We start from the raw sequence: 19,932 nt of genomic DNA on the forward strand, positions 1-19,932 counted from the left end.
AAGTAAGTTTCTTTGGAAGGAGATGTGCATTGGTGTTTAACACAGCATTTCAGTCTGAAGTTCATCACCTCATAGTGATACTGAGTGCAAATAATACTCAATAGAAAGTTCAGAATGTTTGTAAAGTTAAAGTTTATTATTATTATTATTAAAGATGCATTAATGTGTGAAGTAATTTTGTGAGTAAATTCACAAAAATCTGTGAAGGCAATTATTGTACAAATTTCCACCAGTATATAAAGAAAGTTGCACAATGAGCTGTGCTGTTTGTCACTATCCAAGAAAAAAAAATGCTCTAATATAAATTTTCACAGATACAAAATATATTAAAAAGGATACAGTTAATTTCAAGAAAATTAAGAAATATTTATGAATGTGTAACACATATTTATTGTGCATTTTTACAAATTTTCATAATTTACATGTTGAACCCAACACATTGTTTGACATTCATCACATGTATGTTGTGAAGATGTACAGTGCATCAAAGTTTGAATTCTTGTTGGTCAGCAATATGTAAATTCTAGGGGAGGTTCTCTATATTAAACCCTGCACTCGTCCTCCTAAAGTCCACAGCTCAACTGAAGAGACGCAGAAGTCATAATGGAACTGGAGGGCATTAATACAAATTTTGACAGTGACACCTGCAGCTTGTGGAATGATAGGGGACTGGACAGAGATGAAGATGTTCATGCTAATAAGGATCGAAAACTCAGCCAGAGTAAAGCAACAGCTCAAAAACACAGTAAGACATTTAGTGTGATTTTAGTGTTTATATTGAATAGCAGTCATTTTCAACATATATTCTTGATTTTTAATGGTGCACTCCTTTGTAATTATGAACATGTTCCTTAAAAGCCTTACTTTTTTAATGAGAACATTTTTTTTTTTTTTTGGCAGGAGGTTTGCCAGGAGGAAGTAAGTGTGTTGTGTTGAGCACAGTGTGCTTTAGCCTCATGTGCGTTCTCCTAGTGGCCGCGATTATAGTACTGTATATCAAGCTCACAGCAGAGAGAGAAATACAAGCTACACACATGTTACAGACCGGTTCAAGATATCAAACTGAGATAGACCAGTTACAAAGCAACTTCAGCTCTTTGAGTCAGAAGAAACTGGAGCTGGAGACCAGAGTCAATGATCTCACTGCTGAGAAAAGCCAGTTACAGAACAGTTTTAACTCTTTGAGTCAGAAGAAACTGGAACTAGAGACCAAAATCAATGATCTTACTTCTGAGAAAGGCCAGTTACAGAACAGTTTTAACTCTTTGAGTCAGAAGAAACTGGAACTAGAGACCAAAATCAATGATCTTACTGCTGAGAAAGGCCAGTTACAGAACAGTTTTAACTCTTCAAGTCAGAAGAAACTGGAACTAGAGACCAAAATCAATGATCTTACTGCTGAGAAAAGCCAGTTGGAGACCAGAGTCAATGATCTCACTGCTGAGAAAAGTCAGTTGCAGACCAGAGCCAATGATCTCACTGCTGAGAAAAGCCAGTTGGAGACCAGAGCCAATGATCTCACTGCTGAGAAAAGCCAGTTGGAGACCAGAGTCAATGATCTCACTGCTGAGAAAAGTCAGTTGCAGACCAGAGCCAATGATCTCACTGCTGAGAAAAGCCAGTTGGAGACCAGAGTCAATGATCTCACTGCTGAGAAAAGTCAGTTGCAGACCAGAGCCAATGATCTCACTGCTGAGAAAAGCCAGTTGGAGACCAGAGTCAATGATCTCATTGCTGAGAAAAGCCAGTTGGAGACCAGAGTCAATGATCTCACTGCTGAGAAAAGCCAGTTGGAGACCAGAGCCAATGATCTCACTGCTGAGAAAAGCCAGTTGGAGACCAGAGCCAATGATCTCACTGCTGAGAAAAGTCAGTTGCAGAGAGATTTTGACTCTTTGAATCAAAAGAAACTGGAACTGGAGACAGAACTAAAGAAGTTATGTAAACCAGGTGTGTAAAAAATAATTTGTCCATATAGTCTTGCACTTTACTATCCAAATACCTTTTTTTAATTGTTTTATTAAAAAGGAAATGGTGAGCTTTCCATATCCAGTAAGCCAATGAGCTGGTCTGAGAGCAGGCAGTACTGCAGGGATCATGGTGGTGATCTGGTCATTATCAAAACTGAAGAGAAGCAGGTGAGTTCAGTGGCATACAGAGCTTGTTCAAGTAAATGTAGTTGTGAATGAACATATTTTAGTACATGCACTTGGATGTGGAGATGTCTGAGTGAACTATTTAGACCAGTCGATTTTACTGGTTCACCCATTCAGACTGAGCATTGAGAGCTTAATGTGCTCACTATTATTCATGTACGGTAATAAGCCATGTTCTTGTTTTGTTCTTGTTTTTTTTTTTTTTTTTTTTAAATATTTATTTTGTATGTTGTTGAAGACATTACGTTAAGATCTTGTAAAAAATTCAACATTGATTTAGAAGTGCTTTGTTAACCTTTTTCAACCATTTAGCATTAAACGTTATATCAATGTTGTTTCAACGTTGCAACAACAACTGACATTATTTCAACCATATTTAAACGTTGAAGGTCGGGCATGTGCCAGCTGGGGAGTTTCCTCTGTGTTTCTTATAGCAGCTCCTAGCTGCTGATGGCTTGAATATGCAACGCACACTTTTCACACCCCAATGTCCAGTCGTGTAGTCAACTCTTTGATTAATTTATTGAACAAAATGCAAATACTTAGTTACATACTTTTGACGGTGATGGTGGACATCCAGTTTGTGGCTTCTAGTGTTTGTGTGGTAAAAACTGTATGCGTTCCCTACACCAAGCCTTCTTACTCTACATGTAAGAAACATCTGTTAAAAATCCCTTTGTGCACATAATACCCCAATCTGGTGACAGCCCGAAATACATTCACATTAACACTGGCTCTGTTGAAATATTTTATCTATTCTATATTCAATAAAAGCCAGAAGTGTTTCTAAGGCCTTATGGCCTAAGTCAGTGGTTCCCAAACCTGTCCTGGAGTACCCCCAACACTGCATGTTTTCTTTTTCTCCCTAATCAAACACACCTGATTCAACTCATCAGCTCATTAACCCATGTGATAATGAGCTGATGAGTTGAATCAGGTGTGTTTGATTAGGGAGAAAAAGAAAACATGCAGTGTTGGGGGTCCTCCAGGACAGGTTTGGGAACCACTGGCCTAAGTGACTGCGACTATAAACACCAGACGATGTGAAAGAATAAGACCATTGTTAAGAGGTGTCACATGAAGGTGAAAGATTGAAAGATGAAAGATTTGATTGTCCTTGGAGAATGTTACATTTGCCCATGAAGGAGGGTTGACCATTAATTGACAGAATGCCACAATTAGAGAGAAAGTCAAAAGATGTAGAACTTAATTGTAGGAAAACAGGAGGGGTTAAATCTTACCAGACGTTATGTCATTTGCGAAATAACAGATAAGAACAAGGAATAATTGTGCCCTGGCCACTGGTTCTGAGCACAGTAAAATCCCCAGTGTTAAAACTGCTCAGTGTTTATATGAGTCCACACAAGTAACACTGAAGCAGTGTTGAAGTTAATGAGATAATTAAAGTGATTATTTGAGTGATGATTGAGTCTTATTGAAGACACCTGATGTTAACAAGCAGAGTCACTGAAGGAGAAAAATCACAAATTTTAAGTCACCATTACAGTGATCAGTGCATGCTTTAGTTGGAATTATGACCTTCCAATTATTAACATTACATTTTGTTTGCCTGCTGTAACTGAGATATAATAACCAGATGAACAAAGAGAAAAAGTGATCAGTTGGTGTTTGTTGTGATTTAATATAATCATTAATTCACAATCACTTGACCTGAATCCCTAAACTCATTTCTGAATTAGATATACCTTTTTGATTATAGCAGTACTGTCCTTAAAAACACAGACATCAAGAATCAGCCTGTGAATCTCAACAATGGTGACAATTATAAAGCATGTTGCAATGCATTCTGGGTGCTACCAATCAAAACTCATTCATGGCTCCCAACATGCATTGCTGCATGAATAAATAATGAGCTTATGCTCCAATTTTTTAGCCTAGAAATCTAGACACACCCTAGCGGCAGCAAAATGTATTTTGCAGCCAGGGCAGTCTAGCAACTCTCCATTGACTTTCGAGCTGCAAAAACCTAAATTGGGTCAGGCCAATCACGTCGTGTATAGAGTAGGCGGGGCGGGCTTAACATATGACGACAGAGTTGCGACGGTTCCTGCTACTTGAAAACAAAGAATGGCTGCTGCTAGCGAACATCTTTCGAATCGGCTTTGTCCGCGACTCTGGAGGACTTGGAGTTAAGTTTTTCTTTGAGAAAAGAGCAAAGAACGGCACTTAAGTCATTCTTAAAAAAAGGAAGATGTGTTCGTAGTTTTGCCGGCCAGATATGGCAAAAGTTGAATCTATCAACTAGCTCAGCTGTTGGGAAAACGCTCTGGTTGGTTGAAGCGCTGTCCTATTGCGTGCAGAGGGAATTTGAAAGACAGCCGTTTATCCCGCCCCTCGGATTGAGCCATGTCTATGGTGAGTTGCCAGACCAAACATCTTGATGTAGTACGGAACGGTACGGAATGCTTGAAACCTTAACCGAGGTGGTACTATTAAAGAGAGCCGTACAGGGCCGTACCATGCAGTGGAAAAGCGCACATTAGATTCTGTGCAGCGCAGGGAAGCGCGAGGACTGGAATTGAGAACCCCTGCTTAGATAGAGCTGAGTTTTGATAGAGAGAGTCTTTGGCAATTATTTTATGCCACTCTAATACTTGAATCTCTTCTAAAGAAGTTGAGGGTTGTACTCTCCCCCTGGAAGTAGAAGTAATATCGAAGGTCATAGCTGATATTCACTCCTTTTGATAGCCTACTCCCTAAGGGCTTTGTCAAGGTGCTAACATACAGTAGCTGAGCCATTTTGAGGATTACCAAACTGATGAGTGAGTTGACGATACTAATGCAAGCCTGAGGCACGTACTGATAATATGCTTATAACCAGTTTTATTAAAAAGCCCTACATTTTTATTAAACATGGAAAAACCTGAGTTTTACTATGGTTTATTGTGTATGCAGATCTTTTTAGTTGTTAAGCGAAATCAATTAGTTTATACTTAAGACTGGTTTATTCTTTCTATTTAGGCTACTTTAGACATGTAGAACATATCCGCACACATCATTTCTGTAATTTGTTCTGTAGGTGCAAAATGTTTAGGAATTCTATCCAAGATATTACTCAATATTAGTCAGTCGTATCCAACATAAAGGATCTGCGAGTGAAACTGTGACCACAAACTTCATTGTGAAAGGCAATAATCAGCAATGCATTCACAGAAATAATTTTTCTGACTTTATTGGAATGTGTCATTGATATAACATGACAATGAGTTGTTAGAAAAGAATTGGATAGTAAGATCATTGCATGATGACTGAAGGAACCGATGAATCTGGTTTTTGAACCGGTTTATTAAAACTGAAAATGTCTGAAATAACCAGTTTGCAAGAATGAGACAGACTTTATCTAATTTCTTGCAAAGACAATGACTGACAACTGAAACAAAGATGTTGATGTGTTATTGAAAATATTTGGTCACCATTATGGTGATCAGTGTTTGATTTAGTGTGGCATTTTGACTCTTGGCTTTTTATGTGAGTTTGTGGTCTTTGTAACGGTGTTTACTAAAACCCATAACTGCCAGTCATTTGTCTGTTTTTTTTTGTTTTGTTTTTTTAACCCAAAGGGTCTTCGTCAGGCAAGAACACCCTTTTGCCTGATGAAGACCCTTTGGGTCAAAACGTTGTTCTTTTTAATAAATTCTCGGGAGCAGAAGTGGCAGTGTGCCGAGTTTGATGCTTTATTTGATCGAGCACCAGCCATAGTTTTTTGGATATGCGCACTATTTCTTTTTTGTCCTCATCACATTCACACCACACTTTTATTTTAATATTTTCTTTAAACAAGTGTGTGTTTAAGGAGAAAAAGAGGAATCACACTTATTTGTGTTTTTTTTTTTTTTTTTTTTCACACAGAGGAAAGCATCTTCACTAATCAAGGAGAGAGTGTGGATTGGTTTGTCTGACATTGAGAACGAGGGGATCATGACATGGGTGGATAATTCAACACTGAATCAAGGGTGAGTGATAAAACACTTTATTTGTGCTCTGTTAGTTTTTCCTTTTTTCACTTTCATTTTAAAAAAAGAGACCATCACAGCTATCTCAATAAGTTTCATTTTTCAGATCACAGCATGATTATGTCAAAACATAACCAACACTATCAGATCACACCTTTCTTTGTTCATTTGACTGTTATAAATCAATAACAGCAAACAAACAAAATATAAAGTTAATAATATAAGGGTCAAGAGCCCAACTAAAGCAATCAATGATCGCCATAACGGTGGCTTACAATTTGAGATTTTCTCCTTCAGTGATTCTGCTTGTTAACATCAGGTGTCTTCAATAATGCTCAATCATCACTCAATTAATCACTTAATTATCTCATTAACTTTAACACTCTTGAGTGTTAATTTAACACTCATATTTTAACACTTTACACTCTTGAGTGTGGACTCATATACACTCCCAGGAGTGTTAATTTAACACGGGAGTTTTTGCTGTGTGTTGGCTCTTGCATAATATTGCTTGTGATATTTCTCATTTGTTAGTTTCTTTCTGCTAAATTGCAGTGGTGGAAAGAGTACTAAAAAAACATACTCAAGTAAAAGTACCATTACATTCCAAAAAATGTTGTGTGAGTAGAGTAAAAAGTGCTTGTCCAAAAAACTACTTGAGTAAGAGTAAAAAAGTAGTTAATTTAAAAGTACTCGTGAGTAGTGAATACTGAGCTGCAGATTCTACCCCCCTTACTGTGCGTTCACACCAAATGCGAATAGCGCGTCAAATTCGCGTCTACCGCGTCTAGTTGGACGCTTGAACATTTTGAATCCATTTGCGTGTCCAGAGCGAAATTGACGCACGTAAAAAGCAAAAGTTTGAAGTGAAATTGACGCGTGTCTGAGGAGAAATCCGCTTGTCTGTTTGCAAGATGGCTGAAGTTGATTGAGCATTCATCGAGAGAGTTACCGCATCGGAGCGAGGATCACCCAGGACACCAACTACAGGCACTCTATCTCAGCTGCAGAGCGCCTGTCCATCTGCCTTCGGTTAGAAAATGTATATGACATTTTAAATACAGTATATTAAATATTGAAAAACGATCAATGTTTTTCAAACTGTGGTACGGATACCACTGTTGGTGCTCTTCCTAGTGATACTCACTAGTATATACTCACTTTCTAGTGATACTCAGTTAACTGCAATATTGAATATTATATTCTGATTGCTATACTCCATTTTGTGACCAAGTGACTCCGGGCGGGAGTTCATCCCGTCACTTCACCACATGACAGCAGCAAGCAGGCTCCTGATTGGTAAACGCACCGCGAACAGACGCCAAAGTTCAGATTTTTCAACTCGGGCGTCAGACGCGAATTCACGTCAAACGCATGAATGCACAAGAAGCACCAAATAAAATAATTTGCGCGTAAAGCGCCAGACGCTCAATTCGCTTTATTCGCGCGAACTGGACGTGCGAATGAGGCGAATTCGTGTCCACCGCACCACGCTAAACGCCTCATTCGCGCGTAAACGTGTCTTTACGCTCTATTCGTGTTTGGTGTGAACGCAGCATTATAATAAACTGTACACTACAATTAATACATAAAAAACATTGTACATACTGTAATTCACATTATGTTTTGTTGTTTGTCTTTTTCAAAGATTGAGGAATATCTATCATCCATCTTTTTAACATGCATCAAATCAGTACATTCATCACCATTTAAATCATATTGTTTGAAAAATAAAAAGCATTTAAAATTAGGTGTAAGGCCACTGAGCCTTAAAATGGTTTAGTAAAAATATCAATGTTTATAACTGTACAAAAAATTCAAAAATCTTTAGAAACTCATACGATAGTTCAGCATCACACACCATGAGATGAGTTAAATAGAGAGATTAAAAAATACCCAATTTCTCTCCAAAACGTTACCAGTTTTAGTGTTTTGATAAATAAATGAGAATCACTTAAATTATCAGTTTACCTCACCCAATGCACTGAAAAAGGCTAAGATAGTGAGCTAACACTAATTACACTGTAATTCCATGCCATTAAATATGTTACAATTTAAACGTAAATGCACATTTTTCTAGAAGGGTGGCATCATCCCTTACATTTAAAACAGCTACATTTACTCAAATTGTAATGCTGATACTATAATTCGTAAGGAATTGTGCATTAAATAGGGACAGGTATATCCGGGAAACTTTTACAAAAAAAAAAAAAAAAAAAAAAAACACACACACACAAACAAATGCATGTCTCTTTGTAGTCTCGGCGAAGCTGTTTTATCAACAGCATCCACACACACACACACACACACAAAAAAAGTTGAACCTGAAATTTTTTTTGCGCAAGTGCACTTGCTAAATGAAGGTGGGATGTATGAAAAAGATCAATCAAAAACTTTGTTTATTAACGCGCTTTAGTCACGCACTGACATAAGGTGCACTGTATACTGAATCAGTACAGAAGGTGTTTTCCCACAGTTTTAGACTGTCCCCAAAGCACCTTCACAGCGCGCACCACGCGCAACAAGCTGCCGACTTCTCCAAGTGACTCATGTCGAGCGCGAGGGAGAGACAGCAGTGCACAGATCGCGGCGCGTGTCTCTCTATGAAGGAAATGGGAGCGGGAATTCACCGCATTATGAACTCGTCACTCGAGTTAACACTGTACGCAATACCCCCAACCTCACACCAAATCCCCTTTAGATAGGCCAGCCTATATAAATATCATAGTAAGCAGAATGTGAAATGTACCTTAGCATACACAGCAAAATCCCCAGTGTTAAATTAACACTCCTAAGTGTACATATGTGTCCACACTACAGGGTGTTAAAATTAACACTGAAGCAGTGTTGAACTTAATGAGATAATTAAGTGATTAATTAAGTGATGATTGAGAATTATTGAAGATACCTGATGTTAATAAGCAGAATCTTTGACGGAAAGAGAAAAAACAATAACAGAAAAAAGAGAAACACAAACACAATTAATTTAACACTGGGGATTTTGCTGTGTATTAGAGGAAGATGCTGATATCTCAATTGAATTGATGCTTTAAGAATGCACTTCCGCAGCAGTCACGAGTAACTGCAGGTATAGGCGGTTAAAGTTTCCTATGCATAATTGACAGTCACGAGACCGATTACTCGATCCAATCACGTTGATGGATAAAAATAAAATTAAAACAAGCATGTAAGGAGTAACGACCACAAATGGAAGGAAAGTGGCGGATAATATAATTATTATTATTGCTTGGCTGCTGAATAAAACTTTGCCCACATAACAACATTGTGTCGGCCCAGATCCGGCCCACATCTGGCACATGATGCAAAAAAAAAAGATGATCTGGCCCACATGCAGTGTGGAATGACGGCCCTTGGGTGGCTCACTCCTGTTTGCCAGATCTGGGCCACAAGCAGGCCGTAGCAATGCCACATGTCAGCCAAGAGCAAAGAAATACACCAGAACTGGAACTTATCTGAGCCACAAAATCTGTGTATATTAAATATGAAGTCATCTCAGCCTATAATATTGCTGGATCTCATGCTGCAGTAACACAGGGTTTGTGATGTGAATATATTAAAGGTAATAAACACAATTGTTAGATTCAAAAAGACATCAGTGAATCAGTTTAATTCATGATGATTATAAAGCCATCAACAGGTAACCATCATCACCTGATCTCATTTCACTTGAGCTTTCTTTGCTAATGGAAATATGTTTGACCAAAAAGACTAAAGATATAAAAAGAGTTAAGAGCCCAACTAATGGAAACACTAATCACTGTTATGGCGACTTCAAATGAAACACATTAGAGTTAAACACCTGTTAATTCTCAGTAAAAACTTTTCATAGGTCGAAAGTCCAGGGGTCAGAAAGTAAAAGTCCTGCCATATGTTTATTCCACCCATAAACTCAGTCAGCTGATTTCACTAATTAGTTCTCTCTCCTGCTGAATTAGCAAATCCAGGTGACTGGAACAAAATACTGAGGAGGACTTTTACTTTCTGAACCTGGACTTTACACCTCTGAAGAGAACAGAAAAAGAGACGAGCAGAAACACAAGAACTACAACCAGAGTTGTATAGTCCAGGGGTCAGAAAGTAAAAGTCCTGCCATATGTTTATTCCACCCATAAACTCAGCAGCTGATTTCACTAATTAGTTCTCTCTCCTGTCTGAATTAGCAAATCCAGGTGATTGGAACAAAATACTGAGGAGGACTTTTACTTTCTGAACCTGGACTTTACACCTCTGACAATACTGTTATTGTTAAGGACATTATGAAATTAAGATAATGTCTCTACTGAACGTTATTTTATGATTGTACTGTACAATTAAGTACAGCCGTTGCTAACGTCAGTCACTCAACATTTTACCTCAGGTCATAAGTTAACATAATTTGAGAATCTTACCTGAAAATCCAATGACATCGGCGATCTTCCTCCACGCTGCTGACTTCCTTATGTTGTCTTTGAAAAATCGATGGTTTGTTGCATATATTTCAGGGTATTTCCCTACTTCATTGATGAGGTTTTTTTTTGTTTTTCGCTCCGCTACAACGCTACAGAAATTACCTTAAAGGACAACTCCAGTGAAAAATGAACCTAGGGGTAATTAACACATGCACTGTTAACCCTTGCTGTAAAATTCTGACAATATTATACCATTTTCCATTAAAACAGTAATATACCGTAGAAAATAAAAGTAGCCTACAGGAATATACTGTGAATTAACAGCGCTCAAAATCAACACTCAGAGGCTGTTTTCCCAATCACACCCTATACCCTCATTCACTATTCCCTACATTAGTTCACTAATAAAGTCCACTTGAATGAAAAGAAGTGAGTGAATTGAGAAACTGATGAACACCTGATAAGCAGAATCACTGAAGGACAGAGAATCAAGAACAGAAAAAAGAGAAACACAAAAACTACAACTGACTTCCAGCAACACTGAGTGTGAAACCAGTTTACAAACCAGTTTACGATTACTTCTTTCATACATGTACAAAAGTTCTTGTTGAGAATTAACAGAGATTTAGTTATTAATAAAATTTGTTGTCACCATGATGGAGATCAGTATTTGCTTTAGTTGGTTTCTTGTCCCTGAACTTCTTACCATTCATCTCCCTCGGACTGCTGTAACGGTGAGTTTATAAAACACATTTGTTATGGCAAGAAAAAGTCAAGAGGAAGATGATCAGGTGTTTTTATTTTTTTGTGATGATGTCACAATCATCCTGGACATTCCTGATTTTCAGATTTTTCCTGTATATTGTCATTGAAATTATAGTTATCTCATATTTAGCATATATCTGTGAATCTACAGAATGAAATCAATATTTCTGTTATCAGGTCTTCTGAAGAATATTGTAATCATATAGTGCATTCAATTTTATTTTACTCCTGCTTGACTGAGACCCACACAGATATCAACAATCAGCATATGAATCTCAACAATGGTGAAAAGTTTCATGTCGCAATGCATGCTGGGTTCCAGGATAATATAAAACTCCCAGCATGCACTGCTGCATGAATAATAATAATAATAAAAAAGAAATATTGCCACCATTGTTGAGATTCATGTGCTAAATTGTGATATCTCAGTGTTTCTAAAACACAGTGTAGCTCTGTTTCTCTGGTTTATGCATCATGTGTTAAAAAAAAAAAGAGTCATTGTATCTTATTGCTGCGTTTTCACAGTGGTGGTAATGTAACACTTTTGATTGAGGATTAAACTCTGAATAAGTGAGAATGAATTCCTTAGTGAATGAACAGGCAATATGATGATTTTGTCATCATAATTATTATAACTGCAGTCATTCATAAACTGTGTGTGCACAAGTGTGACTTGCAAAAACACAGCTCAAGCAGCAAAAGAAAAACTAATGTTTTAGCATCAGCAACCCAACTAAAGCAAGCACTGATCTCTATAATGGTGACTTCAAACCAAACATTTTCAATTAAACATCTCAATAACAACTTCTGTATGACAGAAATAAAGTCATACTGGTTAATAATAAGTGTAATAATGTGTAATGGCTGGAAGTCAGTCGTAGTTATTGTGTTTCTCTATTTTCTGTTCTTGTGTTTCTCTTTTCTTCAGTGATTCTGCTTACAATCACTTACATATTCCCTTAATTATCTCACTGCATCGTTACTTTTTACTCGTAGTGTGGATTTCCCTGAGGGGTTGAAAGGGTTAACTGTGTAAGATAAAAAAGACACACCCACAAAATGTATTTTAACAGTAATAAACTGTAAGTTATAAAACAGGTTTATACTGGCAACACTGTTGCCAGTAGTTTACTGTAAAATTATTTTTTTGGGTCACCGTTGTGCAGAAGAGTAGAGCCTGTGCTTCAGTCCAGCAGAAGATCTACAAACATTGATGATTTGCTGCATGTTGCTTTATTTAACAGACGGTGACTGTGTAGTTGCTGGTCCAGTGGAAATCTTTTTATGTACAATAGTTTTTTAGTGGTCTCAAATGAAAGAAGTTCACAGTAATACTTTGCTCACATTATTAATGCATTATAAATTTTAGTTAATACATTTAAATGACAGTTGGTGAATTTAAGGCAGTCGGTTTCTGCAAGTGTTATTAGTTAACTATAATTTAGTGCATTTTTACAGAAACAAACTAGATTACAGTAAATAACTGTACAATTAACAGTATTTTACTGGCAACAGTGTTGCCAGTATTTTACTGTAAAAAAACCCGGTAAGGTCTAACAGTGTGGTTACTGAGTCGATCGTTCCTCGTTTTCATGAAAATCGAATGTAAAGAGTTATATGGGGCACAGAGTAAGTAAAAGTAAATCGCTAGTTATGTGTTTTATCTTGACATTCTTAGTGGCCTTTCAGTGATTTGAGTCAGGGTGAAAGGATGGAAGTAGGGAGAGGTGGGATCTCCAGATTACTGATTTTTATTGTTTAATGCAGGATGTTTGATTTCATGTTCTTTCTTAGCAGGAAACCCAGTCTTACAGTACAGACCGCAGCTCATCTGAACACATAGACTACTGTATTGTAAGACTGTGAGTAAGAGCAAATAATGAAATCAGGCAGGTATATTGTAAACAGAGTTACCGAAGGCACAACTGGACCACAAACAGAGAGTCTCTGGCAGGATGAAGAAAAAGCTCCAATGTGCAGTAAGTAGAAATTTTATTCTGACGCAGAGATGGAGTTGGTAATGGAGCAATAATGTTTGAGGAACTGAAAACTGTTACATAAAATTTCAATTATTCCTTTTTTATAAACACACAATTATAGCAGCCAGAGAAAATTTTATATTAAAGGGTCAAGGGTCAATAGCCCAACTAAAGCAAACGCTAACCACCATCATGGTGACTTTAAAATACAACTATTGATTTAATTAAAACAGAAATGAAATAAAGTCAGTCTGGTTAGTAATAAGTGAAGCTGGTAATGCTGTTTGTGGAGTTGTTTAATCCTCCTCTGCTGAGATCTTCACAGATTTAATGTATTTTCTCTTCAGTTGATTTCATCTGAGGCTGTGTCTGAAGTCAGTTGTAGTTCTTGTGTTTCTCTTTCCTTCAGTGATTCTGCTTGTTAACAGCAGGTGTTCATAATTAATGCTCAATCACCACTTAATTATCTCATTAACTTCAACACTGCTTTAACTCTGTAGTGTGCACACATATGAACACTGAGCAGTGTTAATTTAACATGGGCGTTTTTCTGTGTACTATTACATAAATCTTACCCGTTTCATTTACATATGACTAACAAATATGAATCACATTCAGTTTATTAATACAATTATATAAGTCTTATCTGTTTAATTTATGTATGACTTAAAAATATGAATCACATTCAGATTATTGATTGGTTTATGTTAAAACTATGTAATCCAAATGGATGGAAATTTTATATGCAATTTAAATACATAAATCTTATGTTTAGACACAATTTTTTTTTTGAGTGTGGGAAGAGTCATAGCACTTGCATATTGTTGTCCTCCTATTGTTAGTTGAACTGTAAATCGCTTTGGATAAAAGCGTCTACTAAATGACTAAATGTAGCCTAATAAATGTAAAATTGGCTTGGCATTGGACATTCGCACATTTAGAGACCGTCTCCAAAGTTGCATACAACATTGTACACGTTTCTAACTTCAATAGCAAACTTTAATTTATTTGAATCAAAAATCCAAAGGGTGCGCATTATGCCTGACACTAAATAAACACTTTACCATTGGTTTTATGACTGTAAGTCGTTCTATTCAAATGCTACTGAAGTTAGAAACGTGTACACCAATGCCGTATACACTTTAGAGACGGTCCCTAAATGTGCAAATGTCCAATGTCAAGCCAACTTTATGCCAGTCTATCACTGGGAAATGCTCAGCATTAAACTTTGCGCGTCATTCTGAGTCCATCTGGAGCTGGACTTGCATTTGGTTTTTAATATCACTGTATTAGTTATATTAGCTACGTTAAGCGTTTTGTATGTCCAGCAGGGGAATCCTTAAGTATTGAGGGAAACCCTAATAGCCTGCATGCAGCACATCGCCACAATATACAGTTAAAGCAACACTAAGTAACTTTTGCTCTCGGGCTCCCCCTACAGTTGGGAAACAGTATTGTATTCTACTACTGTCGTAAAATCTGTCATGGTTACATGGTTAACACGTGCATTTGTTGACAAGCCGTTACCCAAACTCTGCAGAAAGAGTTCTCACGTCTTCGGCAGACAGCCTGCGTTGCGTGTGAAATGTCTTCAACCCAGGTACAGTGGCATATATTTCAGCATGTCATATGAATATAATTTCATGGGTTTTATTTTTTTCAAGCGCCAAAAGATCGCGTAGCTCACGTTTACAAGCCAGCGTCATTATAGTAGCCTATTGGCTACTGTTTTACAGAATTCTAATTCAATTCAATGTTTGTGGGGTAGGTAATAGCCATATATCGTCAACATTATAATATCAAGCTACCATAGATGAATCTGCAAAGTTGAAAAATCAATTTGCATTATAGCCTGAGGCAAGACACTTTCACCAGAAAAATAAATAAACAAACATGACTATCAGCCTGCAGTCATTAGGCTAGTTAGCCTACTTCTGACTTTTTTTTTTTGTCCGTTGCTGCTTTGGCCATGGGGCTGTTTACACCTGGCCACTTCATGCGTTTTCTCAGATCGGATAGCTATCTGATATATCAAAACGATTCCATTTACACCTGGTCACATAAATGTGTTTTTGCGAAACGGATTTAAATCCGATCTTCAATTCCCGTGATATATATGCATGTTTATTGGAGTGCACGTCACTGAAAGCAACAGATACGAGCGGCATTTTATTGATCATCAGCTAAATTTTCAAAATCAGAGACCGCAATAAGAGAGAGCAGCAACAGCCCTGGTAAGATCATTTAATTTATTTACTTTTAATGATGATGATTGTGTGTTAAGCGTCTGCGACTTACTTTCACTTTGATTTGCGATAGTTTGCACGTTGGCTTGATGAATACATAACTTACTCAGCTGCTCATCTGCGGTGATTCCAGTAGCGTCGTCATATCTGGCTATCACATTACATATAGCCTATAACGCGTGTATTTATTTATTTTTTTAGCATTTTTGGGAGGAGTACAATTTACATATGTGGTTTCAACAACCAGATGCATTTTTACACTTGTCCAGTTTCATCTGGAATGCGTCTCAGACCTCCTCCTGAAGTGGTTTTGAGCGATTGGTTTCAAATCCGTCTCGAATGCGTTTCGGAGGGCATTTACACCTGGTCTTTTCACGATCGGATAGCTATCCGAATTGAGAAAACGCATGAAGTGGCCAGGTGTAAACACCCCCAAAAACATACGCATGAAAGCCGGAAAAACAAACGCTGGTTGGCCTCTCGCGTCCAAATTTGACGAAGTGGTGGGGGAAGTGACGTATGCCGTAAAGCAGTCGAATTTTGTAGTTCTTTTTGTGCTCGGGTAACTACCCGAACCCCGAAGTTACATAGTGCCAGTAAAAGCGATACAGACCCCGTCAGGCTATGGCAGACGTGTCATTCAACCTATTGTAAGTCCATGTACCATCACAAGGGTTTTGGAAATATATTATGAAGGTCGAAAAGTTACACAGTGTTGCTTTAAGCAGTGTTAATTTCGTTAACGAAAACTATGACGAAAAATGTTCGTTGACGACCTTTTTTCCCCTGACTAAGACAAGACGATGAGAGACGACACCCACGTCATTAAACGATAACTGTGACTATATCAACACATGCAATACCGTTGACGAAAAAAGACAAGACTGAAATGTGTTTAAACATTTTTTTAAACTTAACCAAAACCACTTGTTTGTGTCAAATAAAGGAGACGACAACACATTGACTCTTTTTTACGAGCGTTCATGCTTACGGTTGCCAGATTTTAATAATTAAATCCCCAGTCAGAGCTTTTCTGTTAAAAGAACACGTTTTCTACCCGGTCTTTTCAATAGTATCTGGCAACCATGCACGCGCGCTCTCTACACTGCTGAAGAAGCGCGGAATACACAGACAAGATGGAGTTTAGCGATCTTCATTTGAGATTTTCTACTTAAATTAAAGTGTCTTTCAGTCAGTCTGTGTTCTGCCACAAGCCGTTTGCGCTATTTGTGCTACTAAATATGCGATCAAAATATAGGCTGATATCCAGCAGTGTTTTTAATGTCAATCATATTATACGAGCAAGAATGCAATGTTTCCTGAATATCCACACGATTTCAAATGAGACATTGATTTTATACAACAGTTCAACAAACAGAAGGGTAACATTAAATGATTTACTACATTTAAAACAGTATTGTCAGTAGGCTTTATTGCTCTATTTTGCAAATAAGGCCACAGCAGAACTGCAGCACACAGCGGTGATTCGTGAACGACGTGGCTTAGAATGAATCGTGAGATTCCTGACCCGTTCATAAAAAAAGCAGCTTGCTTCCTTACTGAATGAATGAATGACTCCATGACTCACCCATAAAGACAGTGACTTACTACTGGCTTTAATTTAATATTTTAAAAGTTCCGGTATCACTAAGTTTTTATCATCATTGCATATTTATTGAACATTGTTTAATTTAAAATATATATAAAAATAATATACAAGTGCAGTGCTACTGCTAAAGAGTGCAATGTCAATACAGCCTGTTACCTTAATTTACATTTCTCATAAGCTTAATTGAATTGGCCTAGAGATAAAAAAAAATTAAGGACATTTTTTGTCTAAAGACTACATATAAATAGCTACCAAAATTAATGTTGGTAACTGCAGTTTGACTAAAAGTTGACAAAAAACGCAATGACTTTTCGTCAACTAAAACTAGACTAAAACTATGAAAGACAAAATGACTAAAATGTGACTAAGACCAATAAGTATTTTCGTCTCAAGATGAAAACTAAGACTAAATCAAAAATGGCTGCCAAAATTAACACTGGCTTTAAGGCAACTAAACAACCAAGAGAAGTATATGTCAACCTCAAAAATGTAACATTGGATCTGTCTGCATCGGGGAATAACATTATAATCTCGTTCACGGTAGAGAAAGATGCATGTAGGCTACACACGAAAAGTAACCGAGAAGACACTGAATTTAACATAAAACAGCCTTCATAATAATCACAAATACACTTACATTGCTGTAAATGAGTTTTATGAATGAATGGCTTGTTCTAACTGTTGACTGGTCTTCGTCAACAACACGACCTGCTGCACCACCTGCTGGTGAGATTGACTAACAGCAGATGGAGAGTATGCTCGGCAATCTACTGCTTTTCCTGCAGTTCCTGGATGTCTATGTTGAATTTACTGTCGAATTTGAACCACTGAATTTGTGGAAGCGAATTTGCAAAGCGAAATAAAATGGACCGAAAAATGCCTGTTGAATATTATAGGTTGTATTTTTTAAACAGTTTAAATATTTTGGAAGTGAAATATGAATGGTGAATATGGATTATTGAATTTTTAATAACGAAAATGTGTTTGAAATGTTTTTAATTGAAATATTCACAGCTTAAATATTCAACCATGTTGAATTTCAGCCCATGAAAATGCAAGCCCTAAAAATACAATGCATTAAAATGCAAGTATGGTTAATGTAATGCCTATTTTTTTTTCCAAGTAGTGCAATTCAACAGGCTTTTTATTTCAAAAACATTTGACATTATTTTTCTTCCATACTGTTCACCCAAAAATGAAAATTCTGTCATTAATAACTCACCCTCATGTCGTTCCAAACCTGTAAGACTTTTGTTCATCTTTAGAGGACAAATAAAGATATTTTTGATGAAATCTGAGAGATTTCTGTCCCTCCATTGGCAGCCTATGCAACTACCACTTTCAAGCCCCATGAAGGTATTAAAGACATCATTAAAGTAATGTGTAAACAAAGCAACAAACATTGCTTCATATAATGGAGGTTAAACCACTGTAAATACATAGAATACTTTAATGATGTCTATTAGTTTCAGTGTTTATGACGTAAGTGTTAAAACTTTATAAGATCATTATTTAACCCACTATATTTTATGCAAACACAGTAATCACAAATGGTCAATTGTCATTTTTGTTTTTATTTAATATTTCATTGTTTTGTGTATCTGCTTTATTGTTACAAACCCCCTTTTTTAAATGCTCGATAGAAAAGGGGTACGCAACATAAAAGTACAAGGCAAAGTGCAGTTTAAACATTTATTATAAGGCTAATTAACGAATGCACAAACCCACATATCTCATTCAACAACTCTCAACAGATGAAAATAACACTTAAACTATACTGAAATCAAAATATACTTAACAGACACTAACAAATAGATCAACAAAATATCAAATAGAACACAACTTGTCTTCAAAGGCTGGCTGGGCATCAGTTTTTTTTACAATTAAATAACTTAAACAAGTGATATAAATGAATTTATGAATGACTGAATGAATAATCCAAGACAAGAAAATTCTGATTTGTCGACAACTGCACAGCAAAAACTCCAGTGTTAAATTAACACTCCTGGGAGTATATATGAGTCCACACTTGTAGAGTGCAAAGTGTTAAAATATGAGTGTTAAATTAACACTCAAGAGTGTTAAAGTTAATGAGATAATTAAGTGATTAATTGAGTGATGATTGAGCATTATTGAAGACACCAAGCAGAATCACTGAAGGAGAAAATCACAAATTGTAAGCCACCGTTATGGTGATGATTGTTTGCTTTAGTTGGGCTCTTTACCCTTATATTATTAACTTTAGATTTTGCTTGTCTGCTGTTGGTGAGTTATAACAGTCAGATGAACAACGAAAAAAAGTGATCTGATGGTTATGTTATGACAATCATCATTTGAACTTGATCACTGATCTCATTGAGACCCTTATTTCTGACTTAGATTTATGTTGTTGATTACAGCATAACCGTGATTCTACATATCTAGAATTTTAGATATAATACAAAGGATTTCTGTTTTGAAAAAAGAAAAGAAAATCTTTCTTTTAGGCACACACAGACATCAAGATTCAGTCTATGCATCTCAACAATGGTGACGAGCAGAATATACAATTAGGAAAAGGAAATTACTAAGACAATTCAATTCATAATTTATTCATACCACAATGCATGATGGGAGCCATTAATGAGTTGTGATTGGTGGCAGCCACTGCAACATGCTTTATTATTGTCACCATTGTTGAGAATCACAGGCTGATTATTGATGTTTTTTCTAAATAAATTTGTTTAAAAGTCTTTTGATCAGAACAATGTTTATTAAATATTTTGGATTATATTAAAAATACTGAAAATCATAT

The 19,932-nt window shown here is 36.6% G+C and overlaps 2 protein-coding genes across 4 annotated transcripts in view; both read left to right on the forward strand.

Moving 5' to 3' along the window:
• The window catches only part of LOC311076523 (uncharacterized protein), a 70,578-nt gene that overhangs the window by 45,378 nt on the left and 5,268 nt on the right, over positions 1 to 19,932 (forward strand). The window lies entirely within an intron of this gene.
• LOC311076500 (uncharacterized protein) lies at positions 587 to 13,242 on the forward strand. 2 transcript variants are annotated; one of them, XM_084104778.1, is made up of 5 exons: positions 587 to 745; positions 901 to 1,950; positions 2,029 to 2,138; positions 6,027 to 6,130; positions 13,099 to 13,242. In XM_084104778.1, exons 1-5 carry the CDS (start codon positions 604 to 606, stop codon positions 13,145 to 13,147), a joined length of 1,455 nt encoding a protein of 484 aa, XP_083960904.1. In that variant the 5' UTR covers positions 587 to 603; the 3' UTR covers positions 13,148 to 13,242. The 2 variants fall into 2 exon arrangements, with proteins under 2 accessions (XP_083960904.1, XP_083960905.1); XM_084104779.1 differs by having other exon boundaries at positions 13,102 to 13,238.

Source organism: Abramis brama, assembly GCF_963993115.1.
Source record: "Abramis brama genome assembly, chromosome: 2".
Lineage (NCBI taxonomy): Eukaryota > Metazoa > Chordata > Actinopteri > Cypriniformes > Leuciscidae > Abramis > Abramis brama.